The following is a 24,332-nucleotide window of genomic DNA, read 5'->3' as shown; positions in this document are numbered from 1 at the left end:
AAAACAGGAAAGCACAAGGACGCAAAGATCCAGTGAACGCCATGTGGTTAAGTTTCCTGTGTGGCAGTAAAGACATCTAACTTAAAGTTGCCTTATTTTCACTGCTGCACTGGCATAGGCAGCGTGAGCTCTACACGCCTTGTTTCCAGAACCGGACTGAACAAAGGACTGGCCTCTTAAAATTTGAGATGTTAGAGATGGTTGGGGTGAAGGTGCCTATTAAAAGAGCTATTTAAAGTACCGCTCTGATAAACCAACTGACCCCAGTCTCATTATGTAAAAAAAACAAACAATAAAAACACTGAGTGTTCCCTTCTTATTTCAACTTACCTGCTCATTGAGAATTTGGGCATGTGATATTGTGTATGTGTGTGTGTGTGTGTGTGTGTGCGTGTGCATGCGTGCCCCGTACCTCTTGTGCGTGTCTGGTTGATACATGAAACTGAATTTGTCTGTGGGATGCCCGCTCGCCATTCTTGCTGTATGCAAATGAGGAAGGAGTGGAAGTGGATATGCAAATCTGAAATTAAAACAGCGAGAGGTCATGATTACAATGAACACAAGAAAAAAGGGGGAAAAAGAAATAAAGAAATCAAGAGCAAAAAGCAAGCACCAGTGCAACAGCAAATGGTTAGTGACAGCAGCAGGGGGCTGTGATTTAGACGGCGTGTTGGGAGTGAGTGTTTGTGGTGACTGCTGTGTCTAAAGCCAATGATAACAGCTAAAAAGAGAAGGTTTGAGAGAGAAAACTAGTCACATGCAAGCTTCTATTTTGCTCATAGAATCCCTTTATACAATCAGTTGCTTGTGTGTACAAAACAAGTACACATGACTTGCTGGTTCATGAGTTAATATTTTATTCATTTTTGTATAGGGCCTATATGATGTATGTCAAAGAGAAAAGTGCAGCTCTAGTATGAGGAACTAAACATCTAAAACAAGCAGCAAAGCAAACATTTAAACAGCCAAATGAAAAAGCACAGAAACCTAGTGAGCGGGCAGGTGACTGAGAGCAAAAACAACTGGACACAGGACAAAGTTTTGGCTGAGTCTTGCACGAAGCCACGAGTAAGCATGATCCACATAATCCAGAACCACAAGAGTATTGCACAAACACAGAGCAGAACAGATAGAGAAAAGGTGTGTATGTGTGTGTGTGCTGCATGGAGTTTTGATTTCTTGTGTATCATGTGTTGATTTTTTACATCAGTTTCTTAAAAGAGACGGGGCCTGGTGGGTGACGGCAGGGATCAGGCAAGTTCTATCTGGATTTTATGCATGACTTTGTCTTATGACATGCTAACACCAGGCTGCGTGAAATATGTTGTGGCAAGCAGTCTGTACACAGCACATCACCCACACGATCATCGTGTACAGACGTGTCAACACTTATTTGTCCAGTTCTGCTTCCTGTGGATACGTAAATGGGGTTGTATTTTCCTACTTATATCCAACAATTTTATCCTGCGCTTCAGGATCTTGTCACAAAATCCTTTAGAGGGTTACAGCTTCACTGTCATCATTTCTAGGCATACGCTGCACCGTGATGATGCCAGACGGCACCAAGTGACACTTCAAATTAGGCAAGGAAGTATTTCAAGCTCCGTCCAGGAACGCTGGAGTCCCAAAGCTACAAACATTTGACACCAAAAGGCGAGCAAATACATGAGAGCAGTGGCTTTGAAATTGTTTTTGTGCATAATTACTTGAAAAACTTATGAAGGCCCCACAAAAAAAGAAACACTATCAAAAACCAAAGAGAGGTAAAGTGTTTACATTGGTTCATTATTCATACTTTTTTAAACATTTATTGACCTACAACTTAAAACATCTTTAACTAAATTTCTTATTGATCTATTGTACCTCCATATATTGTATTCCTCCCAAACAGCCTACTCTGCCTTTTTCATTTACTTTGCAAGTAAATTTCCTAAAATCAACCATCTGTAACTCTTCATGCTAATTATTCAATACAATGAGATTAACGTAAAATAATAAAATACACAGCTGTTTGCATGTTGTTATGCAGGAAATAAATATTTGTTGGGTATTTGATTAAAGGAGCATTATTATTTAATATTGGAAATATAGTATATAGTGTATTCAGTAAAAAAAATATGTTATCCTTTGTGTATCATCATTTTCTTTTCTTATTGGCACAAATTTTAGAAATTTTATGGAGGCTTTCAAAATCCTTACCCACATTTTAATTAGGTTAATCATCAAATAAAACTGCAACTAGACGTGGAAAATGTTTCTTCTAATAACAGTTAACAGAATCCAGTGGGGGAGAAATGCCCATTAACACATGGACAGGTGGCTAACCTAACCCTGATGCCTCATGCTGCATTGACAACACATCCCCAATACAGCTGTTCCTGAAGAGAGCCGAGAAAGACACGTGCCCTAATCTCTTTCAGGCTGAGAAACAGACAAGTTTGTGTATGTGTGTCTGTGAGTTCAGGTGTGTATTCAATCAAAAGGTGAGAAAACTGATTGGGTGAGAACAAGAAGGGCACCACAGTGTGTCTAATGATGGGGTGTGTGGGGAACAGATGACGGCAGGATTGTGCGTGACGATCAAGAGTGTCTAAACACGTCTCTGCCTTTAGAGGGAGGTGATGATGAGGTGCTACAGAATCCCTACATAAATAAAATAAACTCCTTCATTATTTGGGGAAATATATGTATATTCCTTCAGTACTGCAGACAGATGTTAACAGCGTCACCTCTGTTTAGGCCTTCAAACAACTATCCACATTCAAAATGTGCAATTTACTTTTTTAATCATTGATTAATGAAGAGCACCAAGTAATGATTCTCTGTATTGTGCTGATCTATCTATCTATCTATCTATCTTTATCTATTACGGTAGTTTGCCTATACAAGAACACAGTGAATTTCAAATTTCCCAGAATCTTTTAAAAATTAATATTATGACAACCCTAGTGTTAATATGAAAGAGCTGCAGATTCATGATGACTCTTATCTGTTACCATTTAAATGATAAAATATGGATTTATGTCTTTAGACTTTTTTCTCCTTGACACAAATGCACCCGACTTCACAGACAGCCCGAGTACCGGTAACTGCAGCTCAACCCCCCCTCCATCAAAGTGTTGCTGCTCACTCTGGCAGTGATGATGAAACGTCACTTGATACAAAGTGTTTTCACCTATCTGCAGAACGCTCAAACACCTTTCAGCAGGTTGTGACATTCACACCAGTGGTCCTGTTACCACATGCTTGACTCTATAACATGCGGTAACCTCCGGTGTTGAAAAATTAAGCCAAAGCAAGAGAAAGCAAAATTGTGCAGAAGCATCCTAAGTCACATACATTTTTTCTGCAGGTTTAAATAATTAAATTGGTCTGAATAGCTCGTCTTTATCAGCACGCACTGTATGTGGGGTGAATCTTTTACAACTTAACACTAATCTGATTTGATGTTATGAAAGATAAGGGTTATTCATAATAAAACACGTGGCTGACCTGACTGAGGAGCGGATGCAGTGTAGCCGTTTGTCAGGAGACTTAGACCTGCCTCAGCTCCAGCTGTTTGCCTGTTTTTAGGTCGACCAAAAGATAGGTTAAGACAGCATTTTCAACATGGTGACTGCCAACAACAGGCTCTAAGTGCCCCCTTCCGTAACCAATGGGCAACGTCACTTAGGCTTTGTCCATGTTTTCATTACAGTCTGTGCTCTATATCAGCATCCGTCTTCGACATGGAATTGATCTTTTCATTAATTTTAGCTGCTACTTGTTATTTCTTCCAGATTGGTAGCTGAAGCCGGGCTAATTATGCTTGTAGTGCCTCACGTTCAGTGGCAACACACAGAGGCTGAATGGCTCTTCTTCCTCAAGAAAATATACAAAATAACTTGTTTTTCCTCAGTTAACCTTTCTTGTTTCATCAAATCGAAGTTTTTTAAAGCTAAATACAAACATAAAAGCATTACAAACGTATCTTGGAAAATGTAGTTAGAATTAGCCTATTTCTTATGATTAAATCATTGACAAACTTGTTTCATTTCACATCAGCTGTAGCTGTTCCCCTTCAAACTGACAACAGATTGTGTATTTGGAGCACCCTCGCTGTCACACGCACTATACACATCAGGCATTCATTCAGTATTGACTGACATTATTAAGGAGAGCTTCCTGGCTTAGGCTGAGTCATTTTTCTGGACTTTGTTAAGCTCAAACTTTATTAGTGAGACTTCATTTGGGCTGAACTCATAAGCTGTAGCCTCAAGGCCTAGCCACAAACATGCAGCTTGCTAACGTGCATGCTAACATTACTGGTCTATGATGTGTATCTCTTTAAATCTTTTGTGTGAGCTCAGTGGGATGTCGGTCGGGTCTTGCCTTTATTCAGATCTTGAACGGTTAAGCCCTCACATTTAATTGTGCATACAAATATATGTGTGTCTCAAAACAATAATGTTGGTTCTCTCCATAAAGGGAGATTCCTGCCGCCTGGGGGGACCAGAAGAGGTAATAATGAGGGGGAGGGAGGAGGAAGCGGCAGCGGCAGAGGGAAAGATTGGGAAAGAATAAAACCTCAAACACACACAAAGAGAGCTACCATTCCTGGAGAACATGTACAATACAACACAACCCCCACACCGACTCTATCCTCCCACATAATACCTCACCAGGCATCTACTCTTTAAGCAACAAATCAAAACCGGTGGGCGTCATCACACTTCAGTGGAGGAGAGAATAGAACTGAACAGCTTTCTTTCTTTTTTTTTTTAATCCTAGAGAAGGCAGCGTTTCACTCGAGTCATATAAAAAGCAAACAGAGAGAGAAAAAACAGGAGACAAAGACTGCTGATTGTAATGTGGTGCGTCTATAGTATTTCTAACAAGAACAATCATGATTCAGAATACCAGGACACACAGTTAAATGTGTCAATTGAGCACTTAATTTCATTTGGTCGCTTTTATTGTTTAAAATTCAGCAGAGGTTCACTGAGTTCAAAGCTGAGAGTAGTCGGCGATTCTATTAGCAAGAATGCGTCCTTAATTAGTTATTGATCGACTTATTGACTTCTTTACATGGAAAAAAACTGAATTCAAGATTCTTACTGATCTTTGGGGATTTTTTTCTCTTATTTTTTTTTACCTTTTTGAATTAATAACAATTTTTGTTAGTTGTCAGGCAGAACAAACTACTTTCGTTCTACATTTTAGCCTGGATTCCTGCTGAATGATCCAGTAAAGCCGTATCTCTTTCTGAGCCCTTGCAGTTAGTCTCCTTTAGAACCTTGTCAATGAGGATTTATTATACACATCCTAACTGCAGTATTATATCAAGCTAGATAAAAAAAGGGGCCTGAAGGACAGCGAGCCGTGTATCACAATCAGAACTGACGTCCATATCCACATCAAATCAAAGGCAAAATTAATCTTTCTTTAATATTCACAGACAGTGTGATGGAATCAGAAAGGCCCCCCTGCCTCTACACACAATCAGACTTGCCCTGCAGCAGTGAGCCGCTCCAGGCAGCCCTGGGCTATTTTAGATCTGGGACAGCAGCATACACTTTAGGACAGCATCTGCCCTTCTCTCTGTGCTGCTGACTTCTATTTCTTCTATTCTCCCAAAAAAAAAAAATCACCTCATCATTCACACACCTCGTGGGATCGCATTCCTCATTTATGTGACATAATTGTTCAGGATGCTGGAAATGGAAATATTTCATTCGGAGAGCACTGATGTTCGTGAAATACACAACAGTAAACATGATCAATTTATGGAGATTCTTTTACTCCTGCTTCTTTGGCTACAACTCCTTTTAGGCAAAATTATAACAGTTAAAAATGTTTTGTAAGGCATTGATCACGAGGTCAGACAAGCATATTTTTAAGATATCAAAATACCATTAAACCTGTGTGAGTGTTGAGAAATGTATCAACAACTCAAAAAAACATCTGTCAATAACAGTTACTGTTTTGCACTGGAACATACTTTAGCCACAGTTTGCCACACAAGAATAACACCTCCTAAATACCATTGTTTATATAAAGACAGAATTATAGTAATAATTATAGAATGGTATAGCTTTGCTTTGTTTTCAAATGTCTTTTGCATGATATAGAACCAACAGTTTACTGTGTTCATACAGATTTCAGGTTAAAAGTAACCAAGATAGTTATGATTATCATCAACTGAGAGACCTCGTTTAAGGTGTTATTGAAGGCTTCTTTCGTGATTTATTAAGAGATCATCCAAGTAATTTCAAAGATCTCCCAGCAACCAGGGAACTTGTAACAAAAACGGTCCGGTACAACACTGGTAACAAAGGCCGAAGGTCTATAGACACGATAGGGCTAGATCGATAACAACTGAAGATCCCTATCATTTTACCATCAAGTAAAAACTCTTCTCTTCAGAAGAGACAGGAAAATATTCATGTACTTTGATTGTTTAATAGTTAAAACTCTTTCATTGCCAAACTGGTCCACTTCTAACAGCCCTTGAAGGTTTCCAAACAGCACGTGTTGAAAGTATAAAATTTAGTTAATCCATATTGACATTGTACCTTTGTACTTTTAACCAGCTGACAACTTTCTGTCAAATTTTACAGGCCAAAAATACTAAAGTTTATACAGTACAGTACATATTGTGGTTGCCTCCACACAAGGTGAACTTATAAAAGCTTCATGATCATTATAGAAAAAAATGGACTTGTTAGGTCTATGGTGTTTAAACATCCTCAACACTCAAATCCTACTAAAAGACACTGAACACATCCCTGGCCTGTTCCAGTAACTGTCTTCATGTTTGACTGAGGAATTCTAACAGCGGACATCAGATCACAAAGGCGCTCCGAATTGCTGACTGCTTGAAACAGGTGCATACCTTTGTATTGATTACTTACAAATAAAATGCCACATTTACAATTACAATGGGAGAGCAAATAATGAAATGCTGGGCAAGGCCGAGCTTTCCACAGCCATGAGCTTGATGTTGACTTGGAATCCTTTTTTCTATATCATAAGCATTCAACACAATTTTGACTCTACCTTGAAAACAAATAAGAACAACACAATATTGCTTCTATTGTTACAATTAATCAATACGTTCAAGGAACATTAACGGCAGACAGACACTATTCCTGCTGTGAAGGTGGGACTTGACAAAAACGGGAGAGAATGAAAGACTTTAATATGGCAATGTAAATGGCAAAAAGTTATATTTTATTGTCTCTTTGTACAGGGTGACTATTATTAATGAGCAGTTGCTGATCAATGCATGTCAGGCTGTTGCCTCAATGATTGATGATATTTCAAGCTCTCTAAATCTTCAAATCTATCCAGAATGATTTTATATTACTTCCAATGGTCAAATCCTGCAGGCGGGCTTAAATATCCACATATTTTAACTCTTAATTTCAACTCCATTTTTGGAATGCCCTTGATCTATGTACATTATCTTTGTATTTCCTCACAATAAATGCTTTCTTCTTAACTGTGCTCTGTACTTGGGAAGATGGAGTCCCTCTACGGTTTGATTTAGGAATAAATTAATAAAGAATTAATTAAAAAATACATTAATACTATCATTATATTAATAATAAAATACAAGTAACCCCAGGCAAATGTCAAGGAAACCTGTAATCTCGGTTGCTGATGCTGCTCACTTTCCTTCCATCAGGGATCATATTCCCAATCCAACAAGATTGTGGATTGATATGGATGAATCTGGTGGTATTCAAAGAAGGTACAAGGTGTTGCTCAGAGCAGTCCAGGTTATCAAAAATAATATAAAAGAATACAAGAGCCGGCAAACTGTTTCTTGGTCTTGTCACTCCAAACAATTTGTCCACCTTCATTATCGGTCTGTATTGGTTATTCGTAGAATAGTGAACATGAACACCACTCTAAACACATCAGAGGGTATTAAGTGAATGTTGGCATTTACCTTTTTGTGTAGCTTTAACTTGTTAGGGATCATCCCTTAGATATAATAAGACATGTTCATTTTGAATGCTTCAACTGGCCAACAGAATATAAAAATACTATTGATCATGATTGTAGGCATCACTAACAAAACAACAGCCTGCAGCGCAGTCACATGTATGGACATGTGTTGTTATGTACAGACTTGCAGACCCTCTCCATACACCTGACAGCTGAATACATTACAGCTTCGCCTCCAGGGATCGGTTCAACCTTTTATCCTAGTCCTTTATTCCAATAATTTCTCACCTGCCGCTCTATATTTGCTCACGTGAACACACACACACACACACACACGAATTAAAGATCAATCACCAAGTAATGATTGATCCACAACAATGCTGATCTGCTCAAGAGTATGAGAAAGGGATGATTAACAAAACAGTAAGCTTATCTCAATGGTCAAAGTAACTGTTTTCAAAGTCCACCAACAATACAAACAGAAAAGTAGCATCAGCATTGTTTGTCAGGTCTGATGCAGAAAATGAATTTTATAAACTGTACAGCACTATAAAATATATTTCCTCAGCTTGAGAGCACATTACTGAGTGATGCTTTTCTACGATTTCATTGAAATACGCAGGTGCATATTAAAGCTACAAAGAGTAAATTAGACAATGAAGTAAACAGAGCTTTTCTGGCAAAAAAACTAAACCTTTAATAACTCAAATATATACATATGAATATATACAAATAGCACATACCACAATACAATAATAACTCCCTTAAAAGGCAACAAAATATTAATTAAAATGTTGAAGTCTTCATATTTTCTAGTGTGTTGCTAGAATCGAGATATCTAATTTGATTGAATTTAGTTTCTTGAACATGCTAAACCTTATAAGTTGATGGTAGCTGCCAGTAGCCTGTGTGAACTTATGATACCTGATACAGATAAAATGCAGCAACAATCTTTTGCTTGCATACACCCATTTGTCACAGCGGATGTTTACTTCATTAACTTACTTGGAACAAAGTTAGTTAATGAACGCTATAATATAAACTACTTATGTCCTTTCATGTCCAAACAAATTAGATTCTTGGATTCGTTGTGTAGCGCAATCATTACGTCACTCACTGGGCGCAGAGCCTTTTTACGTCACATTCAGACAGTTTAGCAGAGTACTAATCGGCTGCGTTTATGTACCGTTAAAGTTAACTTTAATTTATGGTATGATGGTAATAATTGTAATGATTAACTAAAAATATGAGAAGAAATGTTAATCACCCATTTTTCCATGACCAAGCTGATACGTTGGCTGGCTAAAAGCAGATCTTTGATAACTGAGACGAAACACGTTTTATTCTCAGTTTCGAGACAGGATTAAAACGGCCATCGGACATTCAAGTTGATATGAAATATTCTTCACTGTGAGTCTTAGTCTGTCAAAATACAAGCAGTGGAGAGATGTGTGTGTGCTGCAGGCAGAGTAGGAGGAGCAACTGTGTGTCTGTGTGTGTGTGTCAGTGAATAAAAGGAACAGAGATGAGGAGCTGACAAGACAACCAGTCTTAAGGAGTGCTAACGAGACTTAACGACCTAACGATAGCTTGACCAAACAAAGCAGTGAGTGTCTCTGATGGCTTCTCTTTATAAAGATGTAAACGCTTTGATGGGTTTCATCTGTAGCTCTTGTGTGCTAAAAAATGTAGGTTACTTCAGAGGCTGTTCTCTTACCACACAGTGAAAGAAATATAATAAGTACTAACTAAACTTAATTTATACTGCACGTCTCTTAACACGCTTACAAAGAGCTTCAAAACAAATACAGAGTAATCAAGAGGAGGCAAATGAAACCGGAAAAATAACATACAAAGAGAGGATTTAAATGACAAACACAACTACCAATAAAATTAAGAATGCAGTTCCCCACTAAAACGCCTTGATTCAAAGTATATCGGTATTGTCATTATGATCTTATAGTCTGTGAAAAGGAGCGAGGGAAAACAAATATATTTTACACACTTTGTAGAACATATTAATTGTTGGTGTTTTTTTAATGTTAGTCCAGGGTCTGTTACAGCTATTTGACATAGCAAAGCCTAGTGTCAACATTAAGTTTGTCATTTCGTTCAAAAATAAATAAATCTTGCAAAATTATTTCGTATAATTTTAACAGCTCAGGCATGTTCAAGTATCTACCTCTAAAAACACCTTGATCATCAAGTTGATGATGGAGTGCGGCCATGACACCAGAGGAGGTTGAATTTGGAGGCTGCTGTCTGTAAGCCATCCATTCACGGATCTCTGATGAGCAACTCATTAAGTGGTTCAAACCACACGGGAATGAAGCACTGCAAAGACAAGAGTCTGTTATAGAACCACTGACTCTTCTAACATTAACAGACTCCGGCTTTCTATAGTCTGACAGCTTTACGGCTGCATTGTACAGCCCACCATTCACACACATGAGACTGCGCTCAACGCATGCCAAAAAACCCACATGACCCCTCTTTTCCTCTTGCATGGCAGAGCGGGGTCACCTTAAACCCAGAAGTAGCTTGTAAAAACTTCAAACATCTTGACAGAAACAAATTAAAACAAATCTACAAATTATTTGTTTCCCCAATATGTGGTTAACAAGGTGATTTCTAAAGGATTAGGTGTTAAAAATGTTTTCACGATACACCATTTTACCAAATGCCTCTTGATTTTGCACAGATCTCAAATAATTTGCACATCCTTTTCAGTTTGTTGAAGGATCAACACTTGCGATTTAGCTCATCCACGATGATATGTGTTACTTCATCTTTTGCTGGATAATTCTTGGGGAGTTGAACGTTTTAAGGTCGGGGCCAGCGGCAGTAGTATCTTAGGAATCCCTTTAAACAGATAAGGCTTTTTGAATTAAACGAGACAAATATTCAATGACTAAAACAGGTAATCCCCCATACAAAAAAGAAAGATGATGAATTCATTTCACTGAAAGAGAAGAACAATATGCCCGTGGCATTTTGTGTAATCTTGTCTCTTTTGCACTCTGAGGGGGCCCATCAAATTTTTGTGCTCCTTTTGTCAGTGAGAACAGTGTCACCCAGTTTGCTCTCACTTGTTTACTAGTGCTGAATAAATGAGTTGATGAAATGTGAATTAAATAACATAATTAATCAGACTGGATATTTAAATAGTTTATAAAGAAGAATGCATAAGGTGTACCATGTTAGGTGGGTTTGTTTCCTTACCTTCTTTATTGTCAGTGTAACATTTAAAAAAAATAAATGGGGGTGGGGGGCAGTAGGTCCCCACTCAAAATACAAAGATGTCATTATGTCATTGAGAAAAAATAAATGGAGATTCTCCAGTGTTGTCTGCCATCTAGATGCTAGAAAAAAAAATGATTACCAAAAACTTTATGAATAACAAAAATGGGCATAAGTTGCTGCACTAAGCTCAGCTTTAAATCTCTTGTGTATAACTTCTTAGCAAGCAATACATAGCTAAGTATGGTAATCATTTAAACCAAAGACTTAACCTTAGGTTTACACATTAACCTAGTTGAGGTGAGTCTATTATGAAGGTGAACAAAGTCAATGTGCAAAAGCTGCAGACATTAAAAATGTGGATAATGTAGGTTACACTTCTAAACACACCACAGATGAAATACAATAGTTTGCTCCTGAGTGGTGGCTGCAGCCTGGAGGATACAGTTCAGTGTGCAGGCATTTGCATTTACCTCCACAACAACAGTGGTTAAAATGCAAGTTACATCTATCAAGAGTTATGACATGCGCATTCCCGAGAGAGCAAGCTACGCCAAAACTACCACGGGTTGGACAAAAAAAAAAAAAAAAAATGGTCACACTCTCAAACAGGCATAAGACACCATTTTGAAAAATCCATCGATTTCTAAGATAACAACTCCGCGATGCCATCTTGCCAATTATCACCAGATTAGCTACCGTTAGCAATGGCCCGGTCAACCATTCCTTTGCTGCTGCTGCTCACGCAGGAATCTGTGCGGGGTCACGGAAGAAAAACTAAAAAAAAAAAAAAGTTAGCTTGTAGCTCTCCTGCTAGCCTGAAAAAAAAGGGTAGCAGCTAAACCCCCACCGTAGCATCACTGCATCACTCTGCACACGCTGCTCAAAGTGCTAATTAGCAACCTAGCTTCACAAAGATTAGCAAAAATGGGTGATGGAAAAATACCAGACAGTAGGTCTGACCAAACTGCACAGGGGAAAAAAACACCAGCTACTTCTATACAAATGTTAAACCCCTCCGTAACAACACGACCACTCGTATCAGTTTGATTAAAGCTAGCTCGTTGTAGCCTAGCCCGCTAGCCCCCCCCCCACCACCCCCCTCTGTAGCCAGCACATCACGGAGGACAATTGAAGGGATACGGAGGGAAAAAAAAAAGACAGAAAACAACCAAGCAAGTCGACACATGGACATTCTTGCTCTCCGTAATACAAAAAAAAAAAACAGCGGACAGGACTCACCAAAGTCACTCAGTTGAACAACAACAAAAAGATTCCACTTGGTGCGTACGTGTTTTTGTCCCGTGTGTCTGCTTCAGGTCGGTGCGGACTGACTCTGCTACGGCAACGTTTCGTCGGTCGGGCCAGTGGCGCAGGGAAAGACAGCTTTCACCCAAAGAGACGGCCACCGTGTGGGGGATGGGGGATGCACTGCCGGGAGGAGAGAGAGAGAGAGAGAGAGAGAGAGAGAGAGAGAGAGAGAGAGGAGGAAGGGAGGAAGGGAGGGATGCAGGGATGCAAGGAGAGAGGAGGGGAGAGGGGGGGCACCGATAACACAACAGTGGAGGGGCTATGATGATTATCATATGATAATTCTTTAAAAAAGATATGATTCGGACTAATAGACAAAGAGATAGATAGGCTGTCTAAATGGCCCCAGTTTCTGATACAAGGCGTCTTATTCTACTCTGAATTCACACAATAAAGGGGGTCTTTATTCTAGCCTACAAATTAAGCACACGTCTTCTTATATAAAGTGTGCTATATAGGGGGGGGGGGGGGGGGTAGTAGGCTGTAATGTTAAGGCTACTACTCATTGTAGGTCCTTTGTTCTTATAATTGCCTCACTTATTTTGAGTCGCTGAGGCCCTGCATAAATATGCCGTCACAGTTCTTTTTAAGTGTTATAACCAGCAGAAACACACGCAGTTGAAGAAGTGCCTGATGTGTGTCTACAAAAAGCCTGATGTAATGCATCTTTGTCATAAATATCTCCAGGCAGGAAAGTGTGTTATTTGGTCAGCAGCAGCTCTGTGGTGGTGAAGCGGTACTGCAGTAGTGTTGGAAGTTCACGTTCAATAATACACATCCAATAGCTTCTGCCTCATAGACCTACAGAAGAACATGGCAAGAGCCACATTTCTTGCTTCACATGAAGACAGCCTCACCCAGTGGATGTTATTTGCACTGCAGCACAGTGCCTCAATTTCCTACACATGCAATTAGTTTTGTATCTCTTTTTTGTAATTTCCGATATAGGATAGGATAGTACTTTATTGATACCCAGAGGGGAAATTCGGGCGTTACAGCAGCACAGACACGAAAGCTCAAAAATACACATTTAACAGAATAGATAAATAAAAATAAAAATAAAAATAAAAATAAAATTATGTTTGTTCTTTGTATCATTTTGTGAGTTTATTTTCCTTGTTTGTTTGCATCTTTTTTTTTAAGCTGAGTATTTATATTTAATCCGGTGGCAACATTGGTCAGTGAATTTTAATGCATCTCTAGTTCATATGCTAAAAGAAAAATGAATAAAACAAATTCGAGGTAGCCTATCTGCACAGCACGCTAAACCAAACCAAAGGTGTAAAGTCCAGAGACAAAAATAAGCTAAGTATGCAGCAGATCCCCGCTGTTATTTAAATACAGGTCCTATCTTCAACTTGAGAATACACCAACTCGACTGTCATCCACTTTTAGCCATTCACTACATAAATAGGCCTATATAGCTATGATTCACTAGGCTACAGACGACCAGGAGACGACCAATAACAGAACTACATTTCCCAGCCGTCATTGCGCGGCCCACTGTCGAAAACAACAAAAGAGCCACGAACATGCACTCACACAACGCATTTTTTTCGTTAACGAGATGAACCTGTCATTATTATGAACAAAGCAGCGCGTTTCCGTTTAAGATACTTATTGTGACTACTATGACGCAGAAAAAAAAACTAAAATATTACCGAGTCCTCGCGTGATTTTACGTTTCCCGGAAGTTAGAGTGGCACGAGAGAAAGCGCTGTCCGAGGTGCTGGCACTGTTCAGTACACTTACCCTGCTTCAGGCTGCCTACCTGTGTATTACATATGCATTTCTGTTTCATCTCTATGTTAGAATTTACAAAAAATAAAACGTAACTAAGGTAAGTTAAGGTATGTTTATTTTCGTTTGAATAAGTATGTGATAGTTGCCTACTGAATTCATTTGACACAAACTAAGCCTTAGGCCTAACGATAGGATACTATGTCTGTTAAAGAAATAGGCCTACTGACTTTTAGAAATGCTTAGCCTTTTACTTCTCTTCAAATCACTTCTCCTGTGTATTTCACACAGAAAAACACACATCATAAATTTGTAAAGAACAGACTCACACACATAACATTCTTTAACAATGCATTTAGTATTATTATTTTTTTTTTTACTTTATAGCATATATTGTCAGAATCTGGGAAGATGGATGAACTTCAAGAGTCACTCCTCTCTACAACCAACACCAGCAACCTCAGCAGCAGCACGAGCAGCAGCCCTCCGAGTGGTAATTCGTGCAGTGCTCCGCAATGCAATGGGGTCCCGGAGAGCCGGACCCTGCTGCGGATGTCTGAGTCACACGGACTCCAGCTGCTGGGTGTGCTCAGATCTTTCAGGGAGCGGGGCTTGATGTTTGACTTTACCATTAAGGTCCAGGAACAAAGTTTTCCCTGTCATCGCTGCGTCCTTGCTGCATGCAGTGATTTCTTCAGGTATTTTTTTTTCAATCCTTTTTTTATGTCTTCCTTGTATATGTAACGATTTCTGTATATGATAGTCTTCTGTTATGTGTGACTGCTGTGTGTTCAGGGCCATGTTTGAGGTGGATATGCGAGAGAAGGATGATGGTTCAGTGACTCTGGGTAACCAGTGTTCGATGGCGGTCAGTTCTTTCCTCGACTTTGCCTATTCGGGAGAAATGCTCATCACTGAAGGCAATGTAGACTTGCTGTTTCAGCTTGCCTCTTTTCTACAGGTATACACCCATTCTTTATTTATTTTTTTACCCCCTTAGATATAGAGTACATTTTACCTTGTTTATGCTAAATTTGTGCCTGAACCAGGACCTCCTCACCTGGGTGATAATGGTATAACAAATAAAATTAATGTTTTGACGTGTACTCTTTAAAAGTCTTTATCAATTTGAAATAACATTTTCACTTATTCTTTTTTTAAATTTTTTTTTTGGTTGTGTCCTCAGGTGTCAGTCCTGTTCCGAGCGTGCAGCAACTTCCTAATAGCAACCATGGACCTTAGTAACTGTCTGTCCCTCTTCTCCCTTGCTGAGGCCTATGGCTCAGCTTCCCTCCTCCAAAGTGCCACCGAGTTTGTTGTTCAGAACTTCTGCAGCCTCTCCAAAACACAGGACTATCTGGAAATGCAGGTGCCACTGCGGGAATGAGGGGAAACATTTCTACCAAAGAGGCTGAAGTTTTTAGACCATTTGTCAATTACCCCTTAATCCTTTGATCACATTATACTATTGTTTTTATTATATATGAGGTCTGCAGTATGTCAGTCAGAGAAAACAACTTTAACCTATTCTTGATCTAACATGACAGTTCCCACGTTGGCCAGCCTTTCCCCCCCCGCAACCCAGAACAGGAAAAAATGGATGGATGCTCTAAAATGTAAAGTAAAAGAGCTGCTAGAATTTCTCACTTATGATTTACTTTTTAATTGGTTTCTTTTAGGTGGATGTGCTGGAAACATGCCTGAGGTCAGATGCTTTAAATGTGCCCAGAGAAGAGGTTGTGGTGGAGTCACTTCTTCGATGGGTATGCCATGATCTCCCGGGAAGACAAAAACTGTTACCGGGCTTGTTGTCTTTAACCAGACTACATCATCTACCTGCATCTGCCTTAAAGGTAAAATAAGGACATGACATTTGTAGGATTTACATTATTTTTTTTTTACAGTTAGTAGTCTCCTTATGGACTTATCCTTCCTGTGGTACCCTCTTTCTCAGACCCTGCATGACTCAGACCCTCTCCTCTGTGACAACCAGTCCTGTCTGGCCCTGCTCTCAGAGGCTAAGAGCAAACAGGACCAGTACAGTGGCCTGCTCACTGATGCCCGGCCAGCTACCACGCAGAGCTACATCTACATCCACAAGACAGAGGAGAACGGAGAGATCCACCACACATTCTGCTACTGTCTGGAGACAGACCAGTGGAAAGAGCTGGGGGCAAGGCATGGAGAGGGCATAGCCACGATACCAGACCCACCAGGATCCTACCTTACCAGTTATGCTGAAAAGGTAAAACAAGTTTGTGGAATGGAATGGATCCCCGCTTCTGCTTTTTGGGGCAGTGGTTCATAATCTTTTCTTTTTTTTGGCTTGTGACCTTGAAAAAGAAGCAAAATATTCACTTTGTGAAAATTCAGCATCTGCTTGGTTTAAGCAGGGGTTGAGGTTATTGATAGAGATTTTATAACTTAAACCTTATTTTCTTTCATATCACTTCAAATATCTGTATAGGGGAAAATAGTAAGGGAATGTACATTAGGAGGAAAACAAATGAGGCCTGGACTTAATTATGTGTTTCTGAATGATTCATACTGTATGTCCAGATGTGTTTTATTCCAGTTATAGCTTAAAAAAAACCCACACCTCTTTGTTCTTCTCTGGTTATAAGATGTTTGTGACCGGTGGTTGCAAAGGAAACTGCTGTCGGGCAATACGTCTCCATGTGGCTGAACTGTTCCATGATGCTACAGACGAGGTTTGGTGCTTCTGTCCTGTGACCCTCACCTGCACACCTGCACCTGCCATGCTAAAGCCCAGAACCACACACACTGCAGTCACCTGTCTGGACCGGATGTACGTCATAGGAGGGCGAACTACAGGATCCAGAGGGGGAGCACCCAGTCTTCTCGAGGTAACAGCTTCTCCTTTTTAAATAACTGAGACCTCATAGCTAAATCCTTTTATGGGAAGTAACTTTTCCCCTCTGTATTCTAGGTGGAGTATTATAATCCTCTGACCCAGACCTGGACCTCAGTCAGCCCACTGCCCACTGCTATCTTCTACCCTGAGGCCAGTGCTTGTGGCAGTGTTATCTACACTCTGGGATCAGAGGTGGAGCTCACAGACTCCTTTAACCCCTCACTGGACTGTTTCTTCTCCTATGATGCCCAGAAGGACCAGTGGAGCCGCCTGGTGGCAGAGTTTGGCCAGTTCTTCCATGCTACACTGGTCAAGTCTGTGTCAATAAATAACACTCTACATCTCTGTGACCTGTCCACTTATAAGGTAATGTGAGAATTAGTTTTCTGTTATTGTAATGTAGTTGGAATGCGGGAAAAGACATGTTTTAAATGTTACACACAGAGTTCAGAGTGTGCCTTTTTTTTCTTTCCAGGTGTACAGTTTCTGTCCAGAGACATGTGTGTGGAAGGGGGAAGGCTCATTCGAGTGTGCTGGGTTCAATGCTGGAGCAGTGGGTATGAGAGACAAAATCTACATCCTGGGTGGAGATTATTCACCTGATGAGATCACTGATGAAGTTCAGGTTGGAAGAAAAAACATTATATCCATGGAAATGTGCTATCAGTCTTTGACATTTTTCTGTAAAGATGTGGTTCCGAGTCATTGTGTTTGTGTTTCTTTTAATGGCAAAATGGCTCTTTGCTTTCAAGAGGCCTGGATGATATAACCAGTGGAGGACAGTGGATAGATCTAGATCTGAACACGGGCCGCCTGCTTGGAGGACTCTAGTCTCCATACATGGGGCCCACATACTAGCTACTAGGCTACCAATGCCACCAGTTACATTTTTTTTAAATACAATTTGCACAAGATACTAATCCCTCCTGCTATGGTGGCCGACTGTTTCTGTCCACATCCTATATCATTAGTGAGTTAAAATGGTTTACATACCGTAGGAGCATGGATGGGCAAATTGAGGATGAGGCAGGAATGTAAATGGATAAATGTGAGTAGAGAAGCTGTGGTTTAAATAGCTAATTTAAGAGGGAACTATATGTATGTGACCCTGCTCCCAAACATAAGATAATCAGATAATTAAAAGTTAAATGTTTCTATAAACCAGGGTTAGAGGCATTTCTCTCTCACCGTTGTAAAGTTCTGAGTTGCTCTGTTGTGTTGTCTTTCCTGTACAGGTGTACCACAGCAGCAGGAGTCAATGGGAGGAGGTGGCTCCGATGCCCCGAGCACTCACCGAGTTCCACTGTCAGCTCATCAGCTTCAACAGATACAGAGACCCCTGGAGTGACACAGCGGACACACACACATGAGCACGTCGGAGTGTGTGCGTTACATGTATAGCCCACCTTCAATGCACCCCTGAGTCTCCAGTGTGCACGGCAGACAGCTGGCTGAGCTTGCATCTTCAGAGAGACTAACAATAATTCACTTCACATCTCACAGGTCATCACGACACAAGTGCAGCCAAGCCAAAACAAATGATTTTATTTTTTTATTCCTAGAGCAGAACCTTAACTTTGTATGCGTGTCAATCAAAAAGTGGTCCCTCCCATGGAGGAAAACCTATTCAGCAATATACTTTAATAGAATCACACTTTAAGTAACTCTGTTTTCCTGCCTAGTGAAAATTCACCCAATAGCTGTAAATGTATCAACTCTCAAGAGCACTTTGTTATGTTTACTTTCTAAGTCACAAGAGTCTCCATTTAAGATAAACACATACAGTTTAAAGTGCAACTAAAAATAAACATTATTAGTGAGTCTTCCCTGTGGTATGTGGTTCTCTGATAAATAACTTCAGTGGGGCTTATCCATATTGTTTGATCCTGATATTTCTTTCTAGATATTATATGGTTAGAAAAACTCCTGATAATGGCTATTGGCTAATAACGATAGTGCAACTACCAGGATGAATGTACTTGATCATTGCTTGTCTTTATTCTGCTTCAGCATGTCATGTATCCATGCATTCCCAATTCCTCTTCTCGACTGATAGGATACATGACCCAAGTATCTTCGATAATCGCTTGTTTGAGTGAAATTTGCAACTGTTTCTGCCTGTCACAGAGACCACTCACTAGCTGCTGCAAAGCGTACCATTACTTGTTTGAGACATTAGAAGACAGAACATTTGGGTTTTGAGGTGAAAATGAAAGTTGTTTGTGTTTTCTTTTATGCACAGAAGAAGAAACTCGACTACATGGACGACTGTTTAATTGCAAGTGAAAATGAACATAAACATAGAGCTTCAAAAATTGTGTCGACGTCCTCTTTCAGTGAATACGGAGTCTGCATTTTGCACATTCATCACTTAAAATAGAACAACAGACACCACAGCTTGGATCAATGTACCATCAGTTATATGAATGACACAGAGGCATGCGCTGGTCACTGTTTAGAGGTACATATGTAGGTCTAGACATTGCTGTTGGAGGAAAAAACAGGACCTTAAATCCCTTTCAATGCATTTCTATTTCACCTTCGATCTCTCCTCTGACTTCAAGTTTGGCTTTTGCCAAAATTCAAGACCACGTTTAAAAACATCTCTGAATACAAATACAGATCCAAGGGCTTCACTCCCCAGAATGACATGCTGCTCATCTAGAAAAAATGACATAGAGCTTTGGCAATCCTGAAATATTCTGGACTAGAAATATAAATGTGTACTGAAAGAGCTGAGAGATGTAAACCCCATGTTTGGAAACAGATCAATCAGTAGCAATACAAAGTCTTATAAAACCGTGCTAGGTTCCCTCCATCACCTCTCGTTGAATGGTTCAGTCCTGGTATGTTTTCACCAGCAGCCACATCAGCATCACGGTGATTAAGACGATCATAAAGTTGAGGAAAAGCTCCTGTACTGAGCGATCCATGATGGTGGGATCTCAGGTGAGTGCAGAGACGGGAAGAATCCAAGGGAATGCTGAGACGCCGTGCAGGGGGAAGAAAGACGAAAAACAAGGAGGGTGGATGCAGAAGTGTTTCAGTAGAGGGAGGTGCTCCTTTTTTGTACTAGTGTCCTGGACCAGAGAGGTGAAGAGTAATCAAAGATATGATGTTATCATGTTATCATATATTAGAGGGATCAGTCACTTCTCATGCAGGTTGTTATTCTGTTCTTTGTCGCCTTCACTCAGCAAAGTCAGGGTCTTTGTACACTCATAGGAGATGATGCACACACCCACAGAGCAAACACAAAACCAAGTTAGAGAAAAGAGTGTGTTGTTAATCACATGTTTACACTTATTTCAGGTACCCAAAGAAGATGCTGTCACACACATTGAATTTTAAATTGTTTTGATTGCCTCCATTATTCTCCCAACACTATGACTGATGTTTAGAATGTTAACACAAAATCAGATGCAGTAAGTGAGCCGTTACCTTTCCTTTTCAGCAGCGATCTCACAATAAAGAGGAGGACGAGCATCCACCAGCAGCTGATCTTCTTGCCGTTATCGGGCTCTCTGTGTCCGTCAGAATAAGAGTCCTCTCCTAAAGTAGCCATCCTCAGTGGACCGCCCATGTTTCACATACACACAGACTGATGTCACACACCAACTAACCAACCAACCAACCAACCAACAGAGTGTGTTATTTTCCACACTCTGGTCCACAGGCGAGCTACCTATCCATAACCATACAGAGAGTCTCTCTCACACACAGCAGAGGAGGGACTCTGGTTATTTATAAAACATTATTGCAGATACTGGGTGGGTTACAGTTGTTCCAAACACAATACTCACGTCTTCTGCTGGATTTAGGAAAGTGTAACAGTATCAGTCAGTCTCCGGGTAGGTCCTGTATGCAGAGGGGAAAGGAAGAACAGCAACAAGGCGTGTGGGTTTGAATCAAGTTCATGCCCCATTTCATCATGCTGTATATTTGCCTTGTCACTTTGTGGAGAGGAGCTTTGCATAGTTTAAGTCACTTCTTCTCATAGTTAGTAGTAATAGTAAGATACTCTTGATGCTTCTGATCAACTTCAGACCTCCCTGCTGAATGCCAGTGATGAAGACAAAGTATGTTTCCATCATGCTGCTGTGTTTCATGTACTTCTTAAACTAATTTATCTGAACTGATGGCTAAACAGAAAGAGCCCAATCAGTTTCTGCTACCCTCCAGAGAGGCCAGAGAGAGACAGACAGCCTCTGGAGAAGGTGTGGGACTGTGAGAGGATATGAACTGAATACAGACAGCTTAGCAAACGTTTTAATAATGTAATTTTGATTTTAAGGTTGGTATGCCACCTTCTTTGGTTTTTAAAGCATAATGCTGGTTGCCAGTCAAAAAACATTTAAAACAATTATTATGTCAAGGTCAAAGGACATTGGCAGATTGGTTCAATGTGAAGTATGGATGGGTTGAGTTTAACACCTAAAGCACAGATTTCAAGTAATTTTTGATATACTTCTTCTGGTTCTCTGACACATGAACTGTTATGTTTTTTAATGCCAGATATTTTAGAACTAAAAATGAAATAAAATAAATGGACTAATTGGCACTAAGAGGCACTTATATGGGAATATTATGTTTTTTTTCTTTAGCCCTCCATGCTGGATAATCCAAAAGTTACACAACAAACTTTACAACAAACTTTTTATATGAAACTATATATGAAGACACAGCCCATAGCTGGTTTTCTAAGCTTTTATTATCATAAAGACTAGAAACAGAGTTCTCTTGAACAATTCATTCTACCAGGAACTTGGCTGATTTACAAGAGTCTTGTCATTAAACTGAGTCTGCCGGACTAACAGTAAACCCCCTTGAAAGTCCCTGTTCGAAACCAAGAATTAGTCATATGAGTAGCCCAGTGCAACTGCAACTTAGCAATATCAAACTTCAGTTTATATACAATCATGGTAACTGGTTATCGTTTGTCATTTGGATTAGTTACCCACCTCAAGAGGGTAGGGGGTTATGTAATGTATTAAAAATGAGTAGTATGCAAACCCTTTATGCTGAGGCTGATATCCTAAAGTGATTTTCAGTTTCTGTCGATGCAATAATGAACTGCAACCAACTCCAAGCTCATTGCTGGTTGTCTCATGGCTTCATCCTTTCATTTTTGAGTTAAAACTAAGACTTATAGGTGGCATGTTTGTAGCAGGTTAATTCACATGGCACAGTGGAAAAATATTTTTTTGGACCTCTAATAATAATTTTGTACTACATGTCCCATGACAATAAGCCTACATATGAAATATGTAATATATTATGTAAACTATGAGCAGAGCCAGTATCACTGTAACCCTTTCCTAAAGTCTTTATGCTGAGCCTAGTTAACTAGATATTGGCTTATGTCTCCTATTCCCTTATAATTATGAAAGTCTAATTCATCCTTTTATCTAAAATACACAATCATATTTTAAACAATGTATTTGATTCCATCAAATAAACATTTAATTTAAATTGGGTATTTTTCTCTTTTTTTTTGGTCCAGTGAGCACCCATTGTGTTTTTTACTTTTACCGTCATGCATGCTGAACTGGCGCTAAGAAAAGGATTTTGACAGCTCACCAGAGCAAACCCTCTCAGCTCATCACTTGTCAGTACTTGACAGCTGCTTACAACGGTGTTATCTCTGAACTAATGTTAAACCCCCTTGACACACACACATTCTCCCGTGCACACAAAAAGGTCGCCATAGGACAAAGTATGTGTGAGCAAGACTCTCTTGAACCTTTCCATCCACTGGATTCCAAGGTCATTTCCAAAGGATTTAACAGATCAAACCGGCTGCCATTTTATCACCCTGCTGCTCTGTCAGCAGGGGAACGAGAGATATTTGACCCAGGGATTCCCATTGTCATGGAGATCCACTGCTGGGGCAATTGAATAAAGCAGGGAGGGTGTGCAGGCATCTCTGTGCACGGTGGACCACGGCCCACTCCGACAGCTGTGTGTCTGTTTAAGATAGAAAAGTGCTGGCAGGGTTACCCTCTAAATCAGTGGAGAGACAGAGGAGTGTCAACACGGCTTCAGTGACACCATTCCACACATTCTGGGACACTGAATATATCTGTGTGTCTGTGTTTGTTGTGTGTGTATGTTCAAATGTGTGCATGCCATGTTTGTCAAAAAGGGAAGCTAATTTGGTGAAAATTTTGACGTATCATCGCTGTGACTGTAAACGTGGACATATCATATTCAACAGCTTTACAGCTATGTTTGCTCACAAACACCCCAAGATAAGCCAATAAGAGTACTATTTCACAATAAAGCAGTGGCAAGAGGTAAGTAGCTTATAAACAAATACCCTGTTGATAGTTTGGGGAGACATTCAAATCACAACCTGCCATTGCATATAAAATTCATGCATAATTTGAGTTGACACCTTGGAAAAAATATATGGATCCAGATATTAAAAACTCTGTATCATCTTGCTGGTGAAAATATAAGTGTGAATATTTTTGACACATTTGGAGAGATTTCAACTTTTGTTTCAAAAAAAGCGAACAAGGCTGGGATAGTTCTACATCTTCTTTCTTTTAGAAAATATTCATTACCATTAACATTCTTTTTTATGATTCTATACCGCTAATCTTACACCAAAAATGCTTACATGCAGCACTTACCTACTTACTTCTGACGTTTTATATATTTTTGGAGCAACTTCAACGTATTATTATATTGCATGTATTGTTTATATGGCACATATGACACTTTATTTGACTAATTTACAGTTAAATTAAATGTATGATGAAAATATATCCTTATCCACAACTATAATTATTCCAAACAAAAGGGGAAAAAAATATTTTACCTACCTGTAGAAAGGACAACCATTTGTTGTCCTACACATGTAAACATCTTTATTGCAGTTTCTTTAAATCATGTTATTCAATACTCATCTTAAACATCTGCAGTTTTAACTGTTAGATTTCTTATCAGTATTTACCTGTCTAAGTCTTAACCTCAGATTTTGTTTTACTCTCATCTTCCTCAGACATGAAACATATCTGCTTACACATTGTCCCCAGAGAGTGGTAAAGATCAGAATCACTATTTTAAAAAGCAGTATCTGGTATCTAGATCCCTCCCAACTCCATCATGCAGCTAATTAGAATGCATAGCAGCAACATGAGTTTAGCCTCTGGATACTGGCCCTGCATTCTAAAGGGTGATGGCGTGCCTCATGGTACACAAGTGGTCCCACTTTAGTTGTCAC

The 24,332-nt window shown here is 39.6% G+C and overlaps 3 protein-coding genes across 8 annotated transcripts in view; 1 reads left to right on the top strand and 2 right to left on the bottom strand.

Annotated features, from left to right (window-relative positions):
* Positions 1 to 12,621, bottom strand: part of fam168a (family with sequence similarity 168 member A) — a 29,950-nt gene extending 17,329 nt beyond the window's left edge. Inside the window, exons 1-2 of one of the 5 annotated variants that reach the window (XM_020639963.3) lie at positions 12,418 to 12,621; positions 413 to 520 (exon numbers count right to left, since the gene is read on the bottom strand). In XM_020639963.3, coding sequence (XP_020495619.1) covers positions 413 to 474 — 62 coding nt within the window. In that variant the 5' untranslated portion in view covers positions 475 to 520; positions 12,418 to 12,621. The remainder of the gene's footprint in view (positions 1 to 412; positions 521 to 12,417) is intronic. The other 4 variants (XM_020639965.3, XM_020639964.3, XM_020639966.3 and 1 more) reach the window with 4 other exon arrangements.
* A 1,373-nt stretch (positions 12,622 to 13,994) lies between these two features.
* On the top strand, positions 13,995 to 19,762 carry kbtbd3 (kelch repeat and BTB (POZ) domain containing 3). Its single transcript, XM_020640007.3, has 10 exons — positions 13,995 to 14,326; positions 14,614 to 14,924; positions 15,022 to 15,187; positions 15,413 to 15,595; positions 15,906 to 16,079; positions 16,181 to 16,471; positions 16,851 to 17,093; positions 17,177 to 17,467; positions 17,577 to 17,726; positions 18,337 to 19,762. The coding sequence occupies exons 2-10, from the start codon at positions 14,638 to 14,640 to the stop codon at positions 18,469 to 18,471; spliced, it is 1,920 nt and encodes a 639-aa protein (XP_020495663.1). The 5' UTR covers positions 13,995 to 14,326; positions 14,614 to 14,637; the 3' UTR covers positions 18,472 to 19,762.
* LOC109988495 (sarcolipin) lies at positions 19,359 to 20,919 on the bottom strand. 2 transcript variants are annotated; one of them, XR_010667174.1, is made up of 3 exons: positions 20,905 to 20,919; positions 20,543 to 20,719; positions 19,359 to 20,181 (listed from the first exon to the last, which is right to left on the bottom strand). XR_010667174.1 is itself a non-coding variant. In XM_020640008.3 (2 exons), the coding sequence occupies exon 2, from the start codon at positions 20,032 to 20,034 to the stop codon at positions 19,939 to 19,941; it is 96 nt and encodes a 31-aa protein (XP_020495664.1). In that variant the 5' UTR covers positions 20,035 to 20,181; positions 20,543 to 20,790; the 3' UTR covers positions 19,359 to 19,938. The 2 variants fall into 2 exon arrangements, 1 of the variants encoding a protein (XP_020495664.1); XM_020640008.3 differs by lacking the exon at positions 20,905 to 20,919 and having other exon boundaries at positions 20,543 to 20,790.
* Between the last annotated feature and the right edge of the window lie 3,413 nt (positions 20,920 to 24,332).

Source organism: Labrus bergylta, chromosome 11 (genome assembly GCF_963930695.1).
Source record: "Labrus bergylta chromosome 11, fLabBer1.1, whole genome shotgun sequence".
NCBI lineage: Eukaryota > Metazoa > Chordata > Actinopteri > Labriformes > Labridae > Labrus > Labrus bergylta.
This window is presented reverse-complemented; position numbering and strand designations above follow the sequence as displayed.

Excerpts from the sequence above, each read along its gene's own strand:
- kbtbd3 (XM_020640007.3), top strand. The coding sequence starts at position 14,638 with ATGGATGAACTTCAAGAGTCACTCCTCTCTACAACCAACACCAGCAAC. Across the intron at positions 15,596-15,905 it reads AGGACTATCTGGAAATGCAG|GTGGATGTGCTGGAAACATG; the intron begins GTGCCACTGCGG and ends GGTTTCTTTTAG. Across the intron at positions 16,080-16,180 it reads TACCTGCATCTGCCTTAAAG|ACCCTGCATGACTCAGACCC; the intron begins GTAAAATAAGGA and ends CCTCTTTCTCAG.
- LOC109988495 (XM_020640008.3), bottom strand. The coding sequence starts at position 20,034 with ATGGATCGCTCAGTACAGGAGCTTTTCCTCAACTTTATGATCGTCTTA.